At 47.6% G+C, this 24,769-nt stretch overlaps 2 protein-coding genes across 6 annotated transcripts in view; one reads left to right on the forward strand and one right to left on the reverse strand.

The window, feature by feature from the left end:
• The window catches only part of CENPL (centromere protein L), a 60,233-nt gene extending 36,567 nt beyond the window's left edge, over positions 1-23,666 (reverse strand). Inside the window, exons 1-2 of the mRNA XM_063939679.1 lie at positions 23,423-23,666; positions 16,354-16,521 (exon numbers count right to left, since the gene is read on the reverse strand). Of these exons, the coding sequence (XP_063795749.1) occupies positions 16,354-16,518 (165 nt within the window). The 5' untranslated portion in view covers positions 16,519-16,521; positions 23,423-23,666. The remainder of the gene's footprint in view (positions 1-16,353; positions 16,522-23,422) is intronic.
• The window catches only part of DARS2 (aspartyl-tRNA synthetase 2, mitochondrial), a 204,192-nt gene continuing 203,089 nt past the window's right edge, over positions 23,667-24,769 (forward strand). For 2 of the 5 annotated variants that reach the window (XM_063939677.1, XM_063939676.1), the window contains exon 1: positions 23,748-23,949. The gene's annotated coding sequence lies outside the window, so the exon portion shown is untranslated. Of the gene's footprint in view, positions 23,717-23,747; positions 23,950-24,769 lie in introns of those variants that run through there. The other 3 variants (XM_063939673.1, XM_063939672.1, XM_063939674.1) reach the window with 3 other exon arrangements.

Consider the following 24,769-nt stretch of genomic DNA (forward strand, 5'->3'; position numbering starts at 1 on the left):
AAGCTCATAGAGCAGGGGTGGGGAACCTCCGGCCCGCGGGCCTTATAAGGCCCGCGAAGCCGTTTGGTCCGGCCCACCCGCTCCTCTCAGTGAGACACGCTGCCGCTCAGTCCGGCGGCAGCGTGTCTCAGCTGTCACCACACGGAGGAGAGCGCGGCTATTGTCGTGCGGCTGCAGCGGCGTGTAGGACTTGAAACCAGCCGCCGGTTAGTGAGCCAATCAGAGCTCGCGGACCGGCAGCCAATCAGGGGGGGCATCTGTATACCTGGCACTGTGAGGGGCATCTGTATACCTGGCACTGTGAGGGGCATCTGTATACCTGGCACTGTGAGGGGCATCTGTATACCTGGCACTGTGAGGGGCATCTGTATACCTGGCACTGTGAGGGGCATCTGTATACCTGGCACTGTGGGGGGCATTTGTATACCTGGCACTGTGAGGGGCATTTGTATACCTGGCACTGTGAGGGGCATTTGTATACCTGGCACTGTGAGGGGCATCTGTATACCTGGCACTGTGTGGACATCTGTATACCTGGCACTGTGAGAGGCATTTGTATACCTGGCACTGTGGGGGCATCTGTATACCTGGCACTGTGAGGGGCATTTGTATACCTGGCACTGTGGGGGCAATTGTGGATCTGGCACTGCACTATTGGGGGCATATGTGTATCACGTCCCATTTTAACTGGCCACACCCATTTTTTGGAGCGCGCGGGGGCAGACTTGTATGGCCCCCGAAGGATTTTATAAATATCCAAATGGCCCTCGGTAGAAAAAAGGTTCCCCACCCCTGTCATAGAGACTTATCCAAAGCAAATTGCAGCTGTAATTGCCGCAAAAGGTGGCTCTACAAAGTACCAACTTTAGGGGGGTGAATAGTTATGCACACTGACGTTTTTTGCTATTTTGTCCTATTTGTGGTTTGCTTCACAATATAAAAAAAACAAAACACACAACATCTTCAAAGTTGTAGGCATGTTCTGTGATTGAAATTATGCAAACCTTCAAACAATCCATTTTAATTCCAGGTTGTGAGGCAACAAAACATGAAAAATGCAAAGGTGTGTGTGTGAATACTTTAGCAAGGCACTGTAACTCTCCAAAACAGCACAAAAATTGACCCACGCGTCTTTCCTTTTCAAACATGGAGTTTGGTGGCTGTGCAGGATGCCAGCCGGACTTGGACATTTTTTAAAGGGGTAATCACTTACAAGGCATGGTTTCGCCAGCCATTAAAAAATGGCTGGCGAATCATGTTGAAAAATATGGCCCCTGGCTGAAAAAGGTTCCCCACACCTGGTTTAGAGCAATAAAGACATCACTTGTTAAATTGAAATTTAATTTTTCACAAAAGGTACAATACTTATATATTATAAAACCATTAGTAACAATAAGAATTTACTTACCGATAATTCTATTTCTCGTAGTCCGTAGTGGATGCTGGGACTCCGTAAGGACCATGGGGAATAGCGGCTCCGCAGGAGACAGGGCACAAAAAGTAAAGCTTTAGGATCAGGTGGTGTGCACTGGCTCCTCCCCCTATGACCCTCCTCCAAGCCTCAGTTAGGATACTGTGCCCGGACGAGCGTACATAATAAGGAAGGATTTTGAATCCCGGGTAAGACTCATACCAGCCACACCATACAACTTGTGATCTGAACCCAGTTAACATTATGATAAAACGTAGGAGCCTCTGAAAGATGGCTCACAACAATAAACAACCCGATGTTATTGTAACAATAACTATATACAAGTATTGCAGACAATCCGCACTTGGGATGGGCGCCCAGCATCCACTACGGACTACGAGAAATAGAATTATCGGTAAGTAAATTCTTATTTTCTCTGACGTCCTAAGTGGATGCTGGGACTCCGTAAGGACCATGGGGATTATACCAAAGCTCCCAAACGGGCGGGAGAGTGCGGATGACTCTGCAGCACCGAATGAGAGAACTCCAGGTCCTCCTCAGCCAGGGTATCAAATTTGTAGAATTTAGCAAACGTGTTTGCCCCTGACCAAGTAGCTGCTCGGCAAAGTTGTAAAGCCGAGACCCCTCGGGCAGCCGCCCAAGATGAGCCCACTTTCCTTGTGGAGTGGGCATTTACAGATTTTTGGCTGTGGCAGGCCTGCCACAGAATGTGCAAGCTGAATTGTACTACAAATCCAACGAGCAATCGTCTGCTTAGAAGCAGGAGCACCCAGCTTGTTGGGTGCATACAGGATAAACAGCGAGTCAGATTTTCTGACTCCAGCCGTCCTGGAAACATATTTTCCGGCCTTGACAACGTCTAGCAACTTGGAGTCCTCCAAGTCCCTAGTAGCCGCAGGCACCACAATTGGTTGGTTCAGGTGGACGCTGAAACCACCTTAGGGAGAAACTGAGGACGAGTCCTCAATTCCGCCCTGTCCGAATGGAAAATCAGATAAGGGCTTTTACAGGATAAAGCCGCCAATTCTGACACGCGCCTGGCCCAGGCCAGAGCCAACAGCATGACCACTTTCATGTGAGATATTTTAACTCCATAGATTTAAGTGGGTCAAACCAATGTGACTTTTGGGACCCAAAAACTACATTGAGATCCCAAGGTGCCACTGAAGGCACCAAAGGAGACTGTATATGCAGTACCCCTTTTACAAACGTCTGAACTTCAGGGACTGAAGCTAGTTCTTTTTGGAAGAAAATTGACAGAGCCGAAATTTGAACCTTAATGGACCCCAATTTCAGGCCCCTAGACACTCCTGTTTGCAGGAAATGTAGGAATCGTTGAATTTCCTCCGTCGGGCCTTACTGGCCTCGCACCACGCAACATATTTTCGCCAAATGCGGTGATAATGTTTTGCGGTTACATCCTTCCTGGCTCTGATCAGGATAGGGATGACTTCATCCGGAATGCCTTTTTCCTTCAGGATCCGGCGTTCAACCGCCATGCCGTCAAACGCAGCCGCGGTAAGTCTTGGAACAGACAGGGTCCTTGCTGGAGCAGGTCCCTTCTTAGAGGTAGAGGCTACGGATCCTCCGTGAGCATCTCTTGAAGTTCCGGTTACCAAGTCCTTCTTGGCCAATCCGGAGCCACGAATATAGTGCTTACTCCTCTCCATCTTATCAATCTCAGTACCTTGGGTATGAGAGGCAGAGGAGGGAACCCATACACTGATTGGTACACCCACGGTGTTACTAGAGCCTTTACAGCTATTGCCTGAGGGTCCCTTGACCTGGCGCAATACCTGTCGAGTTTTTCCCAACGGTTTATAATCATGTGGAAGACTTCTGGGTGAAGTTCCCACTCTCCCGGGTGGAGGTCGTGCTGAGGAAATCTGCTTCCCAGTTGTCCACTCCCGGAATGAATACTGCTGACAGTGCTATCACATGGTTTTCCGCCCAGCGAAGAATCCTTGCAGCTTCTGCCATTGCCCTCCTGCTTCTTGTGGCACCCTGTCTGTTTACGTGGGTGACTGCCGTAATGTTGTCCGACTGGATCAACACCGGCTGACCTTGAAGCAGAGGTCTTGCTAAGCTTAGAGCATTGTAAATGGCCCTTAGCTTCAGGATATTTATGTGAAGTGATGTCTCCAGGCTTGACCATAAGCCCTGGATATTCCTTCCCTGTGTGACTGCTCCCCAGCCTCGCAGGCTGGCATCCGTGGTCACCAGGACCCAGTCCTGAATGCCGAATCTGCGGCCCTCTAGAAGATGAGCACTCTGCAACCACCACAAGAGGGATACCCCTGTCCTTGGTGACAGGGTTATCCGCTGATGCATCTGAAGATGCGACCCGGACCATTTTTCCAGTAGGTCCCACTGGAAAGTTCTTGCGTGGAATCTGCCGAATGGGATTGCTTCGTAGGAAGCCACCATTTTTACACAGAACCCTTGTGCATTGATGCACTGAGACTTGGCTCGGTTTTAGGAGGTTCCTGACTAGCTCAGATAACTCCCTGGCTTTCTCCTCCGGGAGAAACACCTTCTTTCTGGACTGTGTCCAGGATCATCCCTAGGAACAGAAGACAAGTCGTCGGAACCAGCTGCGATTTTGGAATATTGAGAATCCAATCGTGCTGCCGCAACACTACCTGAAATAGTGCTACACTGACCTCCAACTGTTCCCTGGATCTTACCCTTATCAGGGAATCGTCCAAGTAAAGAATAAACTAAAATTCCCTTCCTTCGAAGGAATATCATCATTTCGGTCATTACTTTAGTAAAGACCCGGGGTGCCGTGGACCATCCCTACGGCAGCGTCTGAACTGATAGTGACAGTTCTGTACCATAACCTGAGGTACCCTTGGTGAGAAGGGTAAATTTTTTGACATGAAGGTAAGCATCCTTGATGTCCCGAGACATCATGTAGTCCCCTTCTTCCAGGTTCGCAATCACTGCTCTGAGTGACTCAATCTTGAATTTGAACCTCTGTATGTAAGTGTTCAAAGATTTTAGATTTAGAATCGGTCTCACCGAGCCGTCTGGCTTCGGTACCACAATAGTGTGGAATAATACCCCGTTCCCTTTTGCAGGAGGGGTACCTTGATTATCACCTGCTGGGAATACAGCTTGTGAATGGCTTCCAAAACTGCCTCCCTGTCAGAGGTAGACGTCGGTAAAACCGACTTTTGGAAACGGCGAGGGGGAGACATCTCGAATTCCAATTTGTACCCCTGAAATATTACCTGAAGGATCCAGGGGTCTACTTGCGAGTGAGCTCACTGCGCCCTGAAATTCATTGAGAACGGGCCCCCACCGTGCCTGAGCTTGTAAAGCCCTAGCGTCATACTGAGGGCTTGGCAGAGGCGGGAAAGGGTTTCTGTTCCTGGGAACTGGCTAATCACTGTAGCCTTTTTCCTCTCCCTCTGTCACGAGCAGAAAAGAGGAACCTTTTGTCCGCTTGCCAACAAAGGACTGCGCCTGATAATACTGCGTCTTATTTTGAGAGGCGACCTGGGGTACAAACGTGGATATCCCAGCTGTTGCCGTGGCCACCAGGTCTGAAATGCCGACCCCAAATGTCCCCTTTTTTAAGGCAATACTTCCAAATGCCGTTTGGAATCCGCCTCACCTGACCACTTTACTGGTAGAATTGGACAACGCACTTATACTTGATGCCAGTCGGCAAATATTCCGCTGTGCATCACGCATATATAGAAATGCATCTTTTAAATGCTCTATAGGCAATAATATACTGTCCTTATCTAGGATATCAATATTTCCAGTCAGGGAATCCGACCACGCCAACCCAGCACTGCACATCCAGGCTGAGGCGATTGCTGGTCGCAGTATAACACCAGTATGTGTGTAAATACATTTTAGGATACCCTCCTGCTTTCTATCAGCAGGATCCTTAAGGGCGGCCATCTCAGGAGAGGGTAGAGCCCTTGTTCTTACAAGCGTGTGAGCGCCTTATCCCCCCTAGGGGGTGTTTCCCAACGCACCCTAACCTCTGGCGGGAAAAGGTATACTGCCAATAACTTTTTAGAAATTATCAATTGTTATCGGGGGGAAACCCACGCATCATCACACACCTCATTTTATTTCTCAGATTCAGGAAAACTACAGGTAGTTTTTCCTCACCAAACATAATACCCCTTTTTGGTGGTACTCATATTATCAGAAATGTGTAAACATTTTCAATCATGTAACGTGTGGCCCTATTGGAAATCACGGTTGTCTCTTCACCGTCGACACAGGAGTCAGTATCCGTGTCGGCGTCTGTATCTGCCATCTGAGGTAACGGGCGCTTTAGAGCCCCCGACGGCCTATGAGACGTCTGGACAGGCACAAGCTGAGTAGTCGGCTGTCTCATGTCAACCACTGTCTTTTATACAGAGCTGACACTGTCATGTAATTTTCAACAGTACATCCACTCAGGTGTCGACCCCCTAGGGGGTGACATCACTATTACAGACAATCTGTTCCGTCTCCACATAATTTTTCTCCTCATACATGTCGACACAAACGTACCGACACACAGCACACACACAGGGAATGCTCTGATAGAGGACAGGACCCCACTAGCCCTTTGGGGAGACAGAGGGAGAGTTTGCCAGCACACACCAAGCGCTATAAACTGTATAGGGACAACCTTATAATAAGTGTCTATCCCTTATAGCTGCTTATATATATTTTTAGCCAAATAAGTGCCCCCCCTCTCTGTTGTACCCTGTTTCTGTAGTGCAGTGCAGGGGAGAGTCTGGGAGCCTTCCTACCAGCGGAGCTGTGTGGGAAAATGGCGCCGTGTGCTGAGGAGATAGGCCCCGCCCCCTTCACGGCGGGCTCTTCTCCCGCTTTTATCTGGAAAACTGGCAGGGGTTAAATACATCCATATAGCCAAGGGGCTATATGTGATGTATTTTTTGCCATAGGAGGTATTTTCATTGCTGCCCAGGGCGCCCCCCCCCAGCGCCCTGCACCCTCAGTGACCGCAGTGTGAAGTGTGCTGGGAGCAATGGCGCACAGCTGCAGTGCTGTGCGCTACCTTAATGAAGACAGGAACGTCTTCTGCCGCCGATTTCTGGACCTCTTCACTCTTCAGCATCTGTAAGGGGGCCGGCGGCGCGGCTCCGGGACCCATCCAGGCTGTACCTGTGATCGTCCCTCTGGAGCTAATGTCCAGTAGCCAAGAAGCCCAATCCACTCTGCACGCAGGTGAGTTCGCTTCTTCTCCCCTTAGTCCCTCGATGCAGTGAGCCTGTTGCCAGCAGGTCTCACTGAAAATAAAAAACCTATTTAAACTTTACTTCTAAGCAGCTCAGGAGAGCCACCTAGCCTGCACCCTTCTCGTTCGGGCACAAAAATCTAACTGAGGCTTGGAGGAGGGTCATAGGGGTAGGAGCCAGTGCACACCACCTGATCCTAAAGCTTTACTTTTTGTGCCCTGTCTCCTGCGGAGCCGCTATTCCCCATGGTCCTTACGGAGTCCCAGCATCCACTTAGGACGTCAGAGAAAAGAGGATATAACATACAGCAAAACAACCAAAGAAGGAGAAAGTGTCAGAATATAAACTTACATGCGAGATGTAAGGGAAATAGGTTGGTAAGATTAGATAGCTCATCAATGTTATCGAGTTCTCAATAGTTTGACAATTTTCTAATACGCAGAGTATTTAAACATTTTCCACTGGGTGGGCACTCAGATCAGGGTGTGTGCTAATATGGGGGAGTGAATTTCCCCTAGGTGTAAATTGCGGATGAATGAAAAATATTCCAAAAATCTTATACCAGTTATATCTTCTCCTGGACATTACACAGAGACATAACACACCTTTTAATCAATCAGGTGTAACATCCCGCACATTTATACATAAAACATAATAGGATGATGATATCATTAAGACCCATTCAGGAAGATGTGCACATACTGTGGGTTTCTTATGCATCATTTATTTATACCAGTGTACCTTATGCCCCATGGGGCCCTGAACTAAATTTGGTAGCCAGATTTATCAAATAGTGAAATATGAGATGATATACCAAATATATTAACATATGCCAAATATGCGTAGAAAGCCAGACTGTCTCTATAGGTGTCAAAATTCACTCTTATGCCAGGTACTTACTACAGAGTTATAGTCACGATTTGTGTTTGTTTACAAATTAGAGTAAGCGACAAATCGTGCAGTATGGACCTGCGATTGCGCGCTCCCACGGGTCATTAACAATATCTTCTGGTTGGCAGTGCTGCTCAGTCAAGAAGATATCATTAACAATGCCATCTTGCCGAATGCAGCAAGGTATGTTACATTGTCCGGTCGTGTACACACGGCACAATATATTGGTCCAAAACACATCGCTTTGATGTGCACCCGGCCTTAAGCTAGTAACACACTGTCAGATTTTTTGGGGTCGGCCCGACAATGGGACAATTTTTCGGGAAAGTGTAGGCATCAATATCTGAGCTACACACGATCGTTCGTACACACTATACAATAACTTTGGCCGTTCTCACAATTCCAAACTGAACAATATGAACGTTCATTAATGAACGAGATATCATTCATACTTCAGTGTGTAGGCACTAATGGTGAACGATGCGGCCCTGCACTCGTTCATCGTTGGTGCCGTGACGCTTATACATGCATGCCAATATGTACAATCTCGTCCATATTAGCATGCACTGCTATGGAGCCGGGTGACGGGGCGAGTGAAGAAACTTCATTCAATCCCCCCCACCCCACCATAGGGCACCTTGCCGGGTGTGTAGGGTCCATTAGACTATGACATAACTCACCCAATGAGGCCTTTGGATCTGGACATTCCTGTAACCTAATCAAACAATAAGACAGCGCTTCTCACTTTGTACAAAAATATTTTTTACTTCATAATATATATATATATATATCTATATCCTCATAGAACAAACAGCGGCACTCTGGAGTCTTTTTAAAGATGGTAAAGTGCAAAAATTTAATCCATATTAGACATCAGGTGACCAACGTTTCGGGGCCGTGGCGCCCCTTCGTCAAGGTGATACAAGTGTAAGATAAAAGTGACATACCTTATATGTGTAGGAAGACCCGCGAACGGGACACACGCCGTGGGAGGGAGTTAGGAACTACATCCGCCCCTCTCTCATCGCGCTGTGCAAGACATCCGCGTCCCTGAGCCGCCTCTGTCGTCACTTCCTGGAGGCCGGAGTTTACTCGGTAACAAGTGCTCCTTAGCAACCAGGACTCGGATAGGCGTCAGGGCTGCGGTGGAAAAATTACATACGTGAAATAAAAAGTGCTGTGCCATTCTAATATACATGGAACTAGTATACAGATTAATGCAAGGAACATAGAAAGCAATTGGATGGTAATAATGGTAAATACATACAAAGCCGTCTTAAGGGCTGGTGTAGAAAGTTAAAACAATCGAAGTTTGAAAACGGGACTATGTATCAGCGTATGGAAATTGTGCCCCACTCTGCACATGAATGTCCACAATGGTGGACACCCATGTGCATGTAAGTGCACAAGACCTTGTAACCTCAGTAGATGCATATTTACTAGGTGCTCTTCCTGTAAAACGGAAACAAAAACAGAGATAGAAATGCAGTCCGGTCCCATATAAAATTCTTTGTTTAGTGCATGAATACTACCGTTCATACAAGCTCAGTCCAAACAGTTATTGAAAAACACTCCATTGGACCTTGTCATTAAGGCCCTTGGGTTTGATGGTATCCAGGCTATACATCCATCGTGCCTCCTTTCGTAGGAGTTGTCCACCCCGGTCACCCCCCCTGATGGATTTGGGGATATGATCAATAGCCATGCACCGCTCAGCCATCAAAAGTGCCCTTACTGGAAAGCTGTCGGATCAGCCAGTGGCAAAACACTTTGCGGACCAAGGACATTTATTACAGGAACTGAAGTTCCAAATTATTGATCATATCCCCAAATCCATCAGGGGGGGTGACCGGGGTGGACAACTCCTACGAAAGGCTTTGTATGTATTAACCATTATTACCATCCAATTGCTTTCTATGTTCCTTGCATTATCTGTATACTAGTTCCATGTATATTAGAATGGCACAGCACTTTTTATTTCACGTATGTAATTTTTCCACCGCAGCCCTGACGCCTATCCGAGTCCTGGTTGCTAAGGAGCGCTTGTTACCAAGGTTACCGAGTAAACTCCGGCCTCCAGGAAGTGACGACAGAGGCGGCTCAGGGACGCGGATGTCTTGCACAGCGCGATGAGAGAGGGGCGGATGTAGTTCCTAACTCCCTCCCACGGCGTGTGTCCCGTTCGCGGGTCTTCCTACACATATAAGGTATGTCACTTTTATCTTACACTTGTATCACCTTGACGAAGGGGCGCCACGGCCCCGAAACGTTGGTCACCTGATGTCTAATATGGATTAAATTTTTGCACTTTACCATCTTTAAAAAGACTCCAGAGTGCAGCTGGTTGTTCTATGAGGATATGTGTATGCTTCCAGAGGGCACCGGAGCAGTGTTATCCATTCAAGGGAGAGTGCCAGTTCCATAAAGACTATAATATATATATATATATATATATATATATATATATATATATATATATATATATATATATATATATATATATATATATATATATATATGTTTTAACACATATAAATATTATAATCCACACAAAGACCAGGTACAATGAATACTGCGATTCAGTAAGCCCCAGTGGCCTAATGGATAAGGCACTGGCCTCCTAAACCAGGGATTGGGGGTTCAAGTCCCATCTGGGGTGTAACTCATTAAAGCAGCTGTGTCGTCACTAGAGTTAAGGAATCGCAGTATTCATTGTACCTGGTCTTTGTGTGGATTATAATATTTATATGTGTTAAAACACATTTTTTATCTTGTATGTTTTAGTATTACAGCACTGGCCGGTGCATAACTGTGATAATTATATATATGAAGTAAAAAAATAAGAATTTACTTACCGATAATTCTATTTCTCGGAGTCCGTAGTGGATGCTGGGGTTCCTGAAAGGACCATGGGGAATAGCGGCTCCGCAGGAGACAGGGCACAAAAAGTAAAGCTTTAGGATCAGGTGGTGTGCACTGGCTCCTCCCCATATGACCCTCCTCCAAGCCTCAGTTAGGTACTGTGCCCGGACGAGCGTACACAATAAGGAAGGATTTATGAATCCCGGGTAAGACTCATACCAGCCACACCAATCACACTGTACAACCTGTGATCTGAACCCAGTTAACAGTATGATAACAGCGGAGCCTCTGAAAAGATGGCTCACAACAATAATAACCCGATTTTTGTAACTATGTACAAGTAATGCAGATAATCCGCACTTGGGATGGGCGCCCAGCATACACTACGGACTCCGAGAAATAGAATTATCGGTAAGTAAATTCTTATTTTCTCTATCGTCCTAGTGGATGCTGGGGTTCCTGAAAGGACCATGGGGATTATACCAAAGCTCCCAAACGGGCGGGAGAGTGCGGATGACTCTGCAGCACCGAATGAGAGAACTCCAGGTCCTCCCCAGCCAGGGTATCAAATTTGTAGGATTTTACAAACGTGTTTGCCCCTGACTAAATAGCCGCTCGGCAAAGTTGTAAAGCCGAGACCCCTCGGGCAGCCGCCCAAGATGAGCCCACCTTCCTTGTGGAATGGGCATTTACATATTTTGGCTGTGGCAGGCCTGACACAGAATGTGCAAGCTGAATTGTATTACACATCCAACTCGCAAAAGTCTGCTTAAAAGCAAGAGCACCCAGTTTGTTGGGTGCATACAGGATAACAGCAAGTCAGTTTTCCTGACTCCAGCCGTCCTGGAACCTATATTTTCAGGGCCCTGACCACATCTAGCAACTTGGAGTCCTCCAAGTCCCTAGTAGGCGCAAGACACCACAATAAGCTGGTTCAGGTGAAACACTGACACCACCTTAGGGAGAGAACTGGGGACGAGTCCGCAGCTCTGCCCTGTCCGAAAGGACAAACAGATATGGGCTTTTTTGAGAAAAAAACCACCAATTTGACACTCGCCTGGTCCAGGCCAGGTCCAAGAGCATGTTCACTTTTCATGCGAGATGCTTCAAATCCACTGATTTGACTGGTTTTAAACCAATGTGTTTTGAGGAATCCCAGAACTACGTTGAGATCCCACAGTGCCACTGGAGGCACAAAAGGGGGTTGTATATGCAATACTCCCTTGACAAACTTCTGGACTTCAGGAACTGAAGCCAATTCTTTCTGGAAGAAAAATCGACAGGGCCGAAATTTGAACCTTAATGGACCCCAATTTGAGGCCCATAGACACTCCTGTTTGCAAGAAATGCAGGAATCGACCGAGTTGAAATTTCTTCGTGGGGCCTTCCTGGCCTCACACCACGCAACATATTTTCGCCACATGTGGTGATAATGTTGTGCGGTCACCTCCTTTCTGGCTTTGACCAGGGTAGGAATGACCTCTTCCTGAATGCCTTTTCCCTTAGGATCCGGCGTTCCACCGCCATGCCGTCAAACGCAGCTGCGGTAAGTCTTGGAACAGACATGGTACTTGCTGAAACAAGTCCCTTCTTAGCGGCAGAGGCCATAAGTCCTCTGTGAGCATCTCTTGAAGTTCCGGGTACCAAGTCCTTCTTGGCCAATCCGGAGCCATGAGTATAGTTCTTACTCCTCTACGTCTTATAATTCTCAGTACCTTAGGTATGAAAAGCAGAGGATGGAACACATACACCGACTGGTACACCCACGGTGTTACCAGACCGTCCACAGCTATTGCCTGAGGGTCTCTTAACCTGGCGCAATACCTGTCCCGTTTTTTGTTCAGACGGGACGCCATCATGTCCACCTTTGGTAATTCCCAACGGTTTACAATTATGTGGAAAACTTCCCCATGAAGTTCCCACTCTGCCGGGTGGAGGTCGTGCCTACTGAGGAAGTCTGCTTCCCAGTTTCCATTCCCGGAATGAAACACTGCTGACAGTGCTATCACATGATTTTCAGCCCAGCGGAAAGTCCTTGCAGTTTTTGCCACTGCCCTCCTGCTTCTTGTGCCGCCCTGTCTATTTACGTGGGCGACTGCCGTGATGTTTTATCCCACTGGATCAATACCGGCTGACCTTGAAGCAGAGGTCTTGCTAAGCCTAGAGCATTATAAATTTACCCTTAGCTATATTTATGTGGAGAAAAATCTCCAGACTTGATCACACTCCCTGGAAATTTTTTCCTTGTGTGACTGCTCCCCAGCCTCTCGGGCTGGCCTCCGTGGTCACCAACATCCAAAACTGAATGCCGAATCTGCGGCCCTCTAGAAGATGAGCACTCTGTAACCACCACAGGAGAGACACCCTTGTCCTTGGATATAGGGTTATCCGCTGATGCATCTGAAGATGCGATCCGGACCATTTGTCCAGCAGATCCCACTGAAAAGTTCTTGCATGAAATCTGCCGACTGGAATTGCTTCGAAGGAAGGTCACCATTTTTTTTACCATGGCCCTTGTGCAATGATGCACTGATTTTAGGAGGTTCCTGACTAGCTCGGATAACTCCCTGGCTTTCTCTTCCGGGAGAAACACCTTTTTCTGGACTGTGTCCAGAATCATCCCTAAGCACAGGAGACTTGTTGTCGGGATCAGCTGCGATTTTGGAATATTTAGAATCCACCCCTGCTGTTGTACCAGTATCCGAGATAGTGCTACTCCGACCTCCAACTGTTCCCTGGACTTTGCCCTTATCAGGAGATCGTCCAAGTAAGGGATAATTAAGACGCCTTTTCTTCGAAGAAGAACCATCATTTCGGCCATTACCTTGGTAAAGACCCGGGGTGCCGTAGACAATCCAAACGGCAGCGTCTGAAACTGATAGTGACAGTTCTGTACCACGAACCTGAGGTACCCTTAGTGATAAGGGCAAATTTGGGACATGGATCCCGGTTCGTTATCACTGCTCTGAGTGACTCCATCTTGATTTGAACCTTTGTAAGTGTTCAAATTTTTTTAGATTTAGAATAAGTCTCACCTAGCCTTCTGGCTTCAGTACCACAATATAGTGTGGAATAATACCCCTTTTCTTGTTGTAGGAGGGGTAATTTAATTATCACCTGCTGGGAATACAGCTCGTGAATTTTTTCCCATACTGCCTCCTTGTCGGAGGGAGACCTTGGTAAAGCAGACTTCAGGAGCCTGCGCAGGGGAAACGTCTCGACATTCCAAACTGTACCCCTGGGATACTACTTGTAGGATCCAGGGGTCCTGTACGGTCTCAGCGTCATGCTGAGAGCTTGTCAGAAGCGGTGGAAACGCTTCTGTTCCTGGGAATGGGCTGCCTGCTGCAGTCTTCTTCCCTTTCCTCTATCCCTGGGCAGATATGACTCTTATAGGGACGAAAGGACTGAAGCTGAAAAGACGGTGTCTTTTTCTGCAGAGATGTGACTTAGGGTAAACACGGTGGATTTTCCAGCAGTTGCCGTGGCCACCAGGTCCGATGGACCGACCCCAAATAACTCCTCTTCCTTTATACGGCAATACACCTTTGTGCCGTTTGGAATCTGCATCACCTGACCACTGTCGTGTCCATAAACATCTTCTGGCAGATATGGACATCGCACGTACTCTTGATGCCAGAGTGCAAATATCCCTCTGTGCATCTCGCATATATAGAAATACATCCTTTAAATGCTCTATAGTCAATAAAATACTGTCCCTGTCAAGGGTATCAATATTTTTAGTCAGGGAATCCGACCAAGCCACCCCAGCTCTGCACATCCAGGCTGAGGCGATCGCTGGTCGCAGTATAACACCAGTATGTGTGTATATACTTTTTATGATATTTTTCCAGCCTCCTGTCAGCTGGCTCCTTGAGGACGGCCCTATCTATAGACGGTACCGCCACTTGTTCTGATAAGCGTGTGAGCGCCTTATCCACCCTAAGGGGTGTTTCCCAACGCGCCCTAACTTCTGGCGGGAAAGGGTATACCGCCCATATTTTCTATCGGGGGGAACCCACGCATCATCACACACTTCATTTAATTTATCTGATTCAGGAAAAACTACGGTAGTTTTTTCACATCCCACATAATACCCTCTTTTGTGGTACTTGTAGTATCAGAAATATGTAACACCTCCTTCATTGCCCTTAACGTGTGGCCCTAATAAGGAATACGTTTGTTTATTCACCGTCGACACTGGATTCAGTGTCCCTGTCTGTGTCGACCGACTAAAGTAAACGGGCGTTTTAAAAAACCCCTGACGGTGTTTTTGAGACGTCTGGACCGGTACTAATTGTTTGTCGGCCGTCTCATTTCGTCAACCGACCTTGGCGCGTGTTGACATTATCACGTAATTCCCTAAATAAGCCATCCATTCCGGTGTCGACTCCCTAGAGAGTGACATCACCATTACAGGCAATTGCTCCGCCTCCTCACCAACATCGTCCTCATACATGTCGACACACACGTACCGACACACAGCACACACACACAGGGAATGCTCTGATAGAGGACAGGACCTACTAGCCCTTTGGGGAGACAGAGGGAGAGTTTGCCAGCACACACCAAAAACGCTATAATTATATAGGGACAACCTTATATAAGTGTTTTCCCTTATAGCATCTTTTTTATATATTTCTAACGCCAAATTAGTGCCCCCCCTCTCTGTTTTAACCCTGTTTCTGTAGTGCAGTGCAGGGGAGAGGAGAGCCTGGGAGCCTTCCCTCCAGCCTTTCTGTGAGGGAAAATGGCGCTGTGTGCTGAGGAGATAGGCCCCGCCCCTTTTTCGGCGGCCTCGTCTCCCGCTCTTAACGGATTCTGGCAGGGGTTAAATATCTCCATATAGCCCCCCGAGGCTATATGTGAGGTATTTTTAGCCAAAAAAGGTTTTCATTTGCCTCCCAGGGCGCTCCCCTCCCAGCGCCCTGCACCCTCAGTGACTGCCGTGTGAAGTGTGCTGAGAGGAAAATGGCGCACAGCTGCAGTGCTGTGCGCTACCTTAAGAAGACTGAGGAGTCTTCTGCCGCCGATTCTGGACCTCTTCTCGTTTCAGCATCTGCAAGGGGGCCGGCGGCGAGGCTCCGGTGACCATCCAGGCTGTACCTGTGATCGTCCCTCTGGAGCTAATGTCCAGTAGCCAAGAAGCCAATCCATCCTGCACGCAGGTGAGTTCACTTCTTCTCCCCTAAGTCCCTCGTTGCAGTGATCCTGTTGCCAGCAGGACTCACTGTAAAATAAAAAACCTAAGCTAAACTTTTCTAAGCAGCTCTTTAGGAGAGCCACCTAGATTGCACCCTTCTCGGCCGGGCACAAAAATCTAACTGAGGCTTGGAGGAGGGTCATAGGGGGAGGAGCCAGTGCACACCACCTGATCCTAAAGCTTTACTTTTTGTGCCCTGTCTCCTGCGGAGCCGCTATTCCCCATGGTCCTTTCAGGAACCCCAGCATCCACTAGGACGATAGAGAAATATTTTTGTACAAAGTGAGAAGCGCTGTCTTATTGTTTGATTAGTTCTTTATCTTTTTGGGGAAATTAGGGATCAAGTCCCCCAAGATTAGCTGCCCTCACTCTGTAGGTAACAGCGCCAGGTGTACATCTTTGCATTATTGATTCCTGTAACCTGCAGTGTCACAGACTAAGCACAGGCCAGTATTCCTGGCTTCACATGTTACCCACCAAATGTACAGCTAACAGTTAAGTTATTAGCCCTGTGAAGGAATTCCTGCTTTGATGTTATTTGCATTTAAACCTAGGATACAAAATACCAATGTATAGATTAATTAGATATGTTATTTATAAAGCATGTGCTTAGAATTCTGTTTTGTTCACTACACTATTCCATAGTCTCAATAGAATAACTGAGAATCATAAATTAATGGCAGAGATTCAGAACAATAGAAGTTTCTTAGATTTGCAAAGTATAGGGGAAACTATGAAGGACCTACCACCAAGGGAGTGCTGCGCAGGATCTTCCGCTTGGACGGGCAGCGTAATGATGACCGTCTACGAGCAGAAGTTATGCTTCCATGAGGATACTTAGAGCTTTGATGAACACTGGCTCTTGATGACCTACTCCTGGGGGTTGAGCCCCCATCACTAGGTGTTTGCATAGCCTGTGCAAGAGGAGGAAAAAAGGAAAAAGCATCCTTGCATTATAGATTATAAACAGTTATTTATACAGCGCTTCACAGGGAATATTTCCGTCAATCACATGACCCAAGTGGCGCTTACAGTCTACATTCACATAGACACACATACACACTCGGGTTAGTTCATCAGAAACCAGTACACCTACTTGTAGGTTTTTGTAGTTGTTTACAACTACACGTGCTGTGTTACTCGCAGGGTACCTTTCCTGTCTATTCACGCAAGGTCCTAAAAGCCAACAGCGCTTCTAACCTATACATAATAAAATAGTGAACGGCAATCCAACGCATACATCTTTCGTCCTGATAACTCACGGCCTCTACAGTGCAAGAGGACCTGTGCTATGCCTATTGCTGGGGGTAAAGCATGCCAAGGAATCGTGTGTCTCGGCACACCAGGTGTCCCTTGTGCTTTAAAAAAACAAAACCATAAAAGTGCACAAAATATAGTTGTGGAAAAGTGTTAATAAACTAAACCCAAAATCATCCCATTATGATACTTGTAATCACTCATGATGTTTAAGGGCACCTGGTCCAGATGATCACCATTTCTGGAAGGGGCAGAGGCTCAGCAAATAACAGATGGGGGAATATGTGAAAACAATGAAACAAAGTATATCAGACCCTCCAACATGACCCGCCCCACTAGGTACAAAATGCTCTGTTCCTGGACTTCCCTCTTAATTTATGATTTCCATCACCTGTGTTGAACTAGTTAAATGATAAGAAAGCTGTTTCTTCACAGGTGATTGCAATAATAAATTAAGAGGGAAGTCCAGAAACAGAGCATTTTGTACCTGGTGGGGCGGGTCATGTTGGAGGGTATGAGTATATATATATATATACTTTGTTTGTTTCATTGTGTGTGTGTGTGTGTGTGTGTGTGTGTGTGTGTGTGTGTGTGTGTGTGTGTGTGTGTGTGTGTGTGTGTGTGTGTGTATATATATATATATATATATATATATATATATATATATATATATATATATATATATATATATATAATAAGATTTTACTTACCGATAAATCTATTTCTCGGAGTCCGTAGTGGATGCTGGGGTTCCTGAAAGGACCATGGGGAATAGCGGCTCCGCAGGAGACAGGGCACAAAAAGTAAAGCTTTTTCCGATCAGGTGGTGTGCACTGGCTCCTCCCCCTATGACCCTCCTCCAGACTCCAGTTAGGTACTGTGCCCGGACGAGCGTACACAATAAGGGAGGATTTTGAATCCCGGGTAAGACTCATACCAGCCACACCAATCACACCGTACAACTTGTGATCTAAACCCAGTTAACAGTATGATAACAGCGGAGCCTCTGAAAGATGGCTTCCTTCAACAATAACCCGAATTAGTTAACAATAACTATGTACAATTTATGCAGATAATCCGCACTTGGGATGGGCGCCCAGCATCCACTACGGACTCCGAGAAATAGATTTATCGGTAAGTAAAATCTTATTTTCTCTATCGTCCTAGTGGATGCTGGGGTTCCTGAAAGGACCATGGGGATTATACCAAAGCTCCCAAACGGGCGGGAGAGTGCGGATGACTCTGCAGCACCGAATGAGAGAACTGCAGGTCCTCCTTAGCCAGAGTATCAAATTTGTAAAATTTTACAAACGTGTTCTCCCCTGACCACGTAGCTGCTCGGCAAAGTTGTAATGCCGAGACCCCTCGGGCAGCCGCCCAAGATGAGCCCACCTTCCTTGTGGAGTGGGCCTTTACAGATTTAGGCTGTGGCAGGCCTGCCACAGAATGTGCAAGTTGGATTGTGCTACAGATCCAACGAGCAATCGTCTGCTTAGACGCCGGAGCACCCATCTTGTTGGGTGCATACAATATAAACAACGAGTCAGATTTTCTGACTCCAGCTGTCCTTGCAATATATATTTTTAATGCTCTGACAACGTCCAGTAACTTGGAGTCCTCCAAGTCACTTGTAGCCGCAGGCACTACAATAGGCTGGTTCAGATGAAATGCTGACACCACCTTAGGGAGAAAATGCGGACGAGTCCGCAGTTCTGCCCTGTCCGAATGGAAAATCAGATATGGGCTTTTGTAAGATAAAGCTGCCAATTCTGACACTCTCCTGGCAGAAGCCAGGGCTAGAAGCATGGTCACTTTCCATGTGAGATATTTCAAATCCACCTTTTTTAGTGGTTCAAACCAATGAGATTTTAGGAAATCCAAAACCACATTGAGAACCCACGGTGCCACTGGAGGCACCACAGGAGGCTGTATATGCAGCACTCCCTTAACAAAGGTCTGGACTTCAGGGACTGAAGCCAATTCTTTTTGAAAGAAAATCGACAGGGCCGAAATTTGAACCTTAATAGATCCCAATTTGAGACCCATTGACAATCCTGATTGCAGGAAATGTAGGAATCGACCCAGTTGAAATTCCTCCGTCGGAGCACTCCGATCTTCGCACCACGCAACATATTTTCGCCAAATTCGGTGATAATGTTGCACGGTTACTTCCTTCCTTGCTTTAATCAAAGTAGGAATGACTTCTTCCGGCATGCCTTTTTCCTTTAGGATCCGGCGTTCAACCGCCATGCCGTCAAACGCAGCCGCGGTAAGTCTTGAAACAGACAGGGACCCTGCTGAAGCAAGTCCCTCCTTAGAGGTAGAGGCCACGGATCTTCCGTGATCATCTCTTGAAGTTCCGGGTACCAAGTCCTTCTTGGCCAATCCGGAACCACTAGTATCGTTCTTACGCCTCTTTGCCGTATAATTCTCAATACTTTTGGTATGAGAGGCAGAGGAGGAAACACATACACCGACTGGTACACCCAAGGCGTTACCAGCGCGTCCACAGCTATTGCCTGCGGATCTCTTGACCTGGCGCAATACCTGTCCAGTTTTTTGTTGAGGCGAGACGCCATCATGTCCACCATTGGTCTTTCCCAACGGGTTACCAGCATGTGGAAGACTTCTGGATGAAGTCCCCACTCTCCCGGGTGAAGATCGTGTCTGCTGAGGAAGTCTGCTTCCCAGTTGTCCACTCCCGGGATGAACACTGCTGACAGTGCTATCACATGATTCTCTGCCCAGCGAAGAATCCTTGCAGCTTCTGCCATTGCACTCCTGCTTCTTGTGCCGCCCTGTCTGTTCACATGGGCGACTGCCGTGATGTTGTCCGACTGGATCAACACCGGTTTTCCCTGAAGCAGAGGTTCTGCCTGGCTTAGAGCATTGTATATTGCTCTTAGTTCCAGAATGTTTATGTGAAGAGACGTTTCCAGGCTTGTCCATACTCCCTGGAAGTTTCTTCCTTGTGTGACTGCTCCCCAGCCTCTCAGGCTGGCGTCCGTGGTCACCAGGATCCAATCCTGTATGCCGAATCTGCGGCCCTCCAATAGATGAGCACTCTACAACCACCACAGAAGAGACACCCTTGTCCTTGGAGACAGGGTTATCCGCAGGTGCATCTGAAGATGCGACCCTGACCATTTGTTCAACAGATCCCTTTGGAAAATTCTTGCGTGGAATCTGCCGAATGGAATTGCTTCGTAAGAAGCCACCATTTTTCCCAGGACTCTTGTGCATTGATGTACAGACACCTTTCCTGGTTTTAGGAGGTTCCTGACAAGCTCGGATAACTCCTTGGCTTTTTCCTCCGGGAGAAAAACCTTTTTCTGAACCGTGTCCAGAATCATCCCTAGGAACAGCAGACGAGTTGTCGGCATTAACTGGGATTTTGGAATATTCAGAATCCACCCGTGCTGTTTTAGCACTTCCTGAGACAGTGCTAATCCCATCTCTAGCTGTTCTCTGGACCTCGCCCTTATTAGGAGATCGTCCAAGTATGGGATAATTAATACGCCTTTTCTTCGAAGAAGAATCATCATCTCGGCCATTACCTTTGTAAAGATCCGAGGTGCCGTGGACAATCCGAACGGCAGCGTCTGAAACTGATAGTGACAGTTTTGTACAACGAACCTGAGGTACCCCTGGTGTGAGGGGTAAATTGGAACGTGGAGATACGCATCCTTGATGTCCAAGGATACCATAAAGTCCCCCTCTTCCAGGTTCGCTATCACTGCTCTGAGTGACTTCATTTTGAACTTGAACTTCTTTATGTACAGGTTCAAGGACTTCAGATTTAGAATAGGCCTTACCGAGCCATCCGGCTTCGGTACCACAAAAAGAGTGGAATAATACCCCTTCCCTTGTTGCAGAAGAGGTACCTTGACTATCACCTGCTGAGAGTACAGCTTGTGAATGGCTTCCAACACCGTCTCCCTTTCGGAGGGGGACGTTGGTAAAGCAGACTTCAGGAAACGGCGAGGTGGATCTGTCTCTAATTCCAACCTGTATCCCTGAGATATTATCTGCAGGATCCAGGGATCTACTTGCGAGTGAGCCCACTGCGCGCTGTAATTTTTGAGACGACCCCCCACGGTCCCCGAGTCCGCTTGAGAAGCCCCAGCGTCATGCTGAGGCTTTTGTAGAAGCCGGGGAGGGCTTCTGATCCTGGGAAGGAGCTGCGTGTTGCTGTCTCTTCCCTCGACCTTTGCCTCGTGGCAGATATGAATAGCCCTTTGCTCTCTTATTTTTAAAGGAACGAAAGGGCTGCGGTTGAAAAGTCGGTGCCTTTTTCTGTTGGGGAGTGACTTGAGGTAGAAAGGTGGATTTCCCGGCTGTAGCCGTGGCCACCAAATCTGATAGACCGACTCCAAATAACTCCTCCCCTTTATACGGCAAAACTTCCATATGCCGTTTTGAATCCGCATCGCCTGTCCACTGTCGCGTCCATAAAGCTCTTCTGGCCGAAATGGACATAGCACTTACCCGTGATGCCAGTGTGCATATATCCCTCTGTGCATCACGCATATAAAGAAATGCATCCTTTATTTGTTCTAACGACAGTAAAATATTGTCCCTGTCCAGGGTATCAATATTTTCAATCAGGGATTCTGACCAAACTACCCCCGCACTGCCCATCCAGGCAGTCGCTACAGCTGGTCGTAGTATAACACCTGCATGTGTGTATATACTTTTTTGGATATTTTCCATCCTCCTATCTGATGGATCTTTAAGTGCGGCCGTCTCAGGAGAGGGTAACGCCACTTGTTTAGATAAGCGTGTTAGCGCCTTGTCCACCCTAGGAGGTGTTTCCCAGCGCTCCCTAACCTCTGGCGGGAAAGGGTATAATGCCAATAATTTCTTTGAAATTATCAGCTTTTTATCAGGGGCAACCCACGCTTCATTACACACGTCATTTAGTTCTTCTGATTCAGGAAAAACTATAGGTAGTTTTTTCATACCCCACATAATACCCTGTTTAGTGGTACCTGTAGTATCAGCTAAATGTAACGCCTCCTTCATTGCCAAAATCATATAACGTGTGGCCCTACTGGAAAATACGGTTGATTCGTCACCGTCACCACTGGAGTCATCGCCTGTGTCTGGGTCTGTGTCGACCGACTGAGGCAAAGGGCGTTTCACAGCCCCTGACGGTGTTTGAGTCGCCTGGACAGGCACTAATTGATTGTCCGGCCGTCTCATGTCGTCAAACGACTGCTTTAGCGTGTTGACACTATCCCGTAGTTCCATAAATAAAGGCATCCATTCTGGTGTCGACTCCCTAGGGGGTGACATCCTCATATTTGGCAATTGCTCCGCCTCCACACCAATATCGTCCTCATACATGTCGACACACGTACCGACACACAGCAGACACACAGGGAATGCTCCTAACGAAGACAGGACCCACTAGCCCTTTGGGGAGACAGAGGGAGAGTTTGCCAGCACACACCAAAAGCGCTATATATATATATATCAGGGATAGCCTTATAATAAGTGCTCCCTTATAGCTGCTTTGTTATATCAAAATATCGCCATAAATGTGCCCCCCCCTCTCTGTTTTACCCTGTTTCTGTAGTGCAGTGCAGGGGAGAGACTTGGGAGCCGTCCTGACCAGCGGAGCTGTGAGAGGAAATGGCGCCGTGTGCTGAGGAGATAGGCCCCGCCCCTTTTCCGGCGGGCTCGTCTCCCGCTATTTAGAAAAATTAGGCAGGGGTTAAATATCTCCATATAGCCTCTAGGGCTATATGTGAGGTATTTTTAGCCTTTATAGGTACTCATTTGCCTCCCAGGGCGCCCCCCTCCCAGCGCCCTGCACCCTCAGTGACTGCCGTGTGAAGTGTGCTGAGAGGAAAATGGCGCACAGCTGCAGTGCTGTGCGCTACCTTTAGAAGACTGCAGGAGTCTTCAGCCGCCGATTCTGGACCTCTTCTGATTTCAGCATCTGCAAGGGGGCCGGCGGCGTGGCTCCGGTGACCATCCAGGCTGTACCTGTGATCGTCCCTCTGGAGCTTGATGTCCAGTAGCCAAGAAACCAATCCATCCTGCACGCAGGTGAGTTGACTCCTTCTCCCCTCAGTCCCTCGCTGCAGTGATCCTGTTGCCAGCAGGAATCACTGTAAAATAAAAAACCTAGCTAAACTTTCTCTAAGCAGCTCTTTAGGAGAGCCACCTAGATTGCACCCTTCTCGGCCGGGCACAAAAATCTAACTGGAGTCTGGAGGAGGGTCATAGGGGGAGGAGCCAGTGCACACCACCTGATCGGAAAAAGCTTTACTTTTTGTGCCCTGTCTCCTGCGGAGCCGCTATTCCCCATGGTCCTTTCAGGAACCCCAGCATCCACTAGGACGATAGAGAAATATATATATATATATATATATATATATATATACATACACACACACACACACACATGCATACATACATACATATACACACTGTCTGTGATGGGCTGCACTATAGACAATCACCTAGTGGAAAGCGATTGCCTGGAGGCAGTGAGTAACACTGTGTGTGTCTGCTATAGGGTTACATATAGGGAGGAGCAGCACTCACAGCAATGCAGCAGAGCGCAGCCCGGAGCCGGATACCCCGGGCACGGTGGAAGCATCGATGCCAGCACAGGTCCCCTCCGCTCCCTACTCCTCCTCCTCAGCCGCCGCCACTACTGCAGCAGTGCAGCAGCTGCCTCCATTTTGGCGGTTTTGCTTTTCAAATTCCATCCAACCTCCCGGAAGTGAACCCAGCCCAGACTGAAACGAGACGTGCAGCGCAAAGACACACGCCCATTAAACGTCATGAGACGGCGCCGTCCTTTGCCCATAGCAGAGATGGCCACCTCGTAGAGTGGTAAGCCGGGTTACACCCAGACGGAAAAGGTCCCTTAGCCCACTTGATTCTAGCATCTACCCTTTTGGGGGGGGGTACCCTGTTCGGCCGTAGCTCCTCCCCCTGGTGACGTGTCTCCTCTAGGTACGTCACAAGGTCCCTTCTCCCACTCCGATATAGAACCAACCGTATGGGAACCGCAGGTGCCAGGCGGTGTTACAGTGGAAGTTGGCGAGATGCTGGCTGCCGGTATTGTGAGTCTGTGTAATAATAATATAGGTACAGAGGTGCGGTGTCAGTGTTGGTTTTCCTCTCTGTTGGTAACTAGTATGTGTAGCACATGTCTCACAAGGGCTCCCCCTGGTGGCAGGTACAAAAGACTGCTGTTCCTGCTTCCATAAAGTCACAGCCAGTCGCTTCATATACTGTATACATTGCTTTCACTCATGCACTGTTTCTTTATGTACAGTATGTCAGCCTATTGGTGCATTCCTGCATAGGAGAGCTGTCAGAGCAGTGATTTCCATCCTCTGTTGTAAGCAGCTGGCATGCAAGGCACCACAGCAATGTGGCAATATTATAATAATGTAAAACTAAATCATTGTTCAATATGGTGCATTTCAAGCAGAACGTGGATTAGCAGCTATTTCCAGGCATGTGTTTAATTTATAGCCCTACAAGCCTACTCTCCTAGCATGTCCGCAAGACTCCGGAATTTTGGGGAGTTCTCCTGGACTCCCGAGGGGGTAGGCCAGGCAGCAACCTCCTTCATATTTGGGGAGGTGGGCCGTCCTGAGGCTTGACCCGTTATGTGGTAAATTGCATCATTGCAGCCAGACCCCCTGCATTTCCACTTCCATTGTTTCCCGGGGGGCCCAGGTATAAAGTGGGCAAGCATATTTATACTGTCTTTTGGTTTGTTTTAGGATCATACTAATTTTAATTACACTTCCAAGCTGATTTCATGGTACACAAATATACTTTGGTCCTAGACACATAGCATTTGACGGCAGGTAAGAACCATTTGGCTCATGTAATCTGCCCTTTTAGGGTAACATTATTAGGGTTAGGGGT

The sequence above is a fragment of the Pseudophryne corroboree genome, chromosome 9, assembly GCF_028390025.1.
Source record: "Pseudophryne corroboree isolate aPseCor3 chromosome 9, aPseCor3.hap2, whole genome shotgun sequence".
NCBI classification, from domain to species: domain Eukaryota; kingdom Metazoa; phylum Chordata; class Amphibia; order Anura; family Myobatrachidae; genus Pseudophryne; species Pseudophryne corroboree.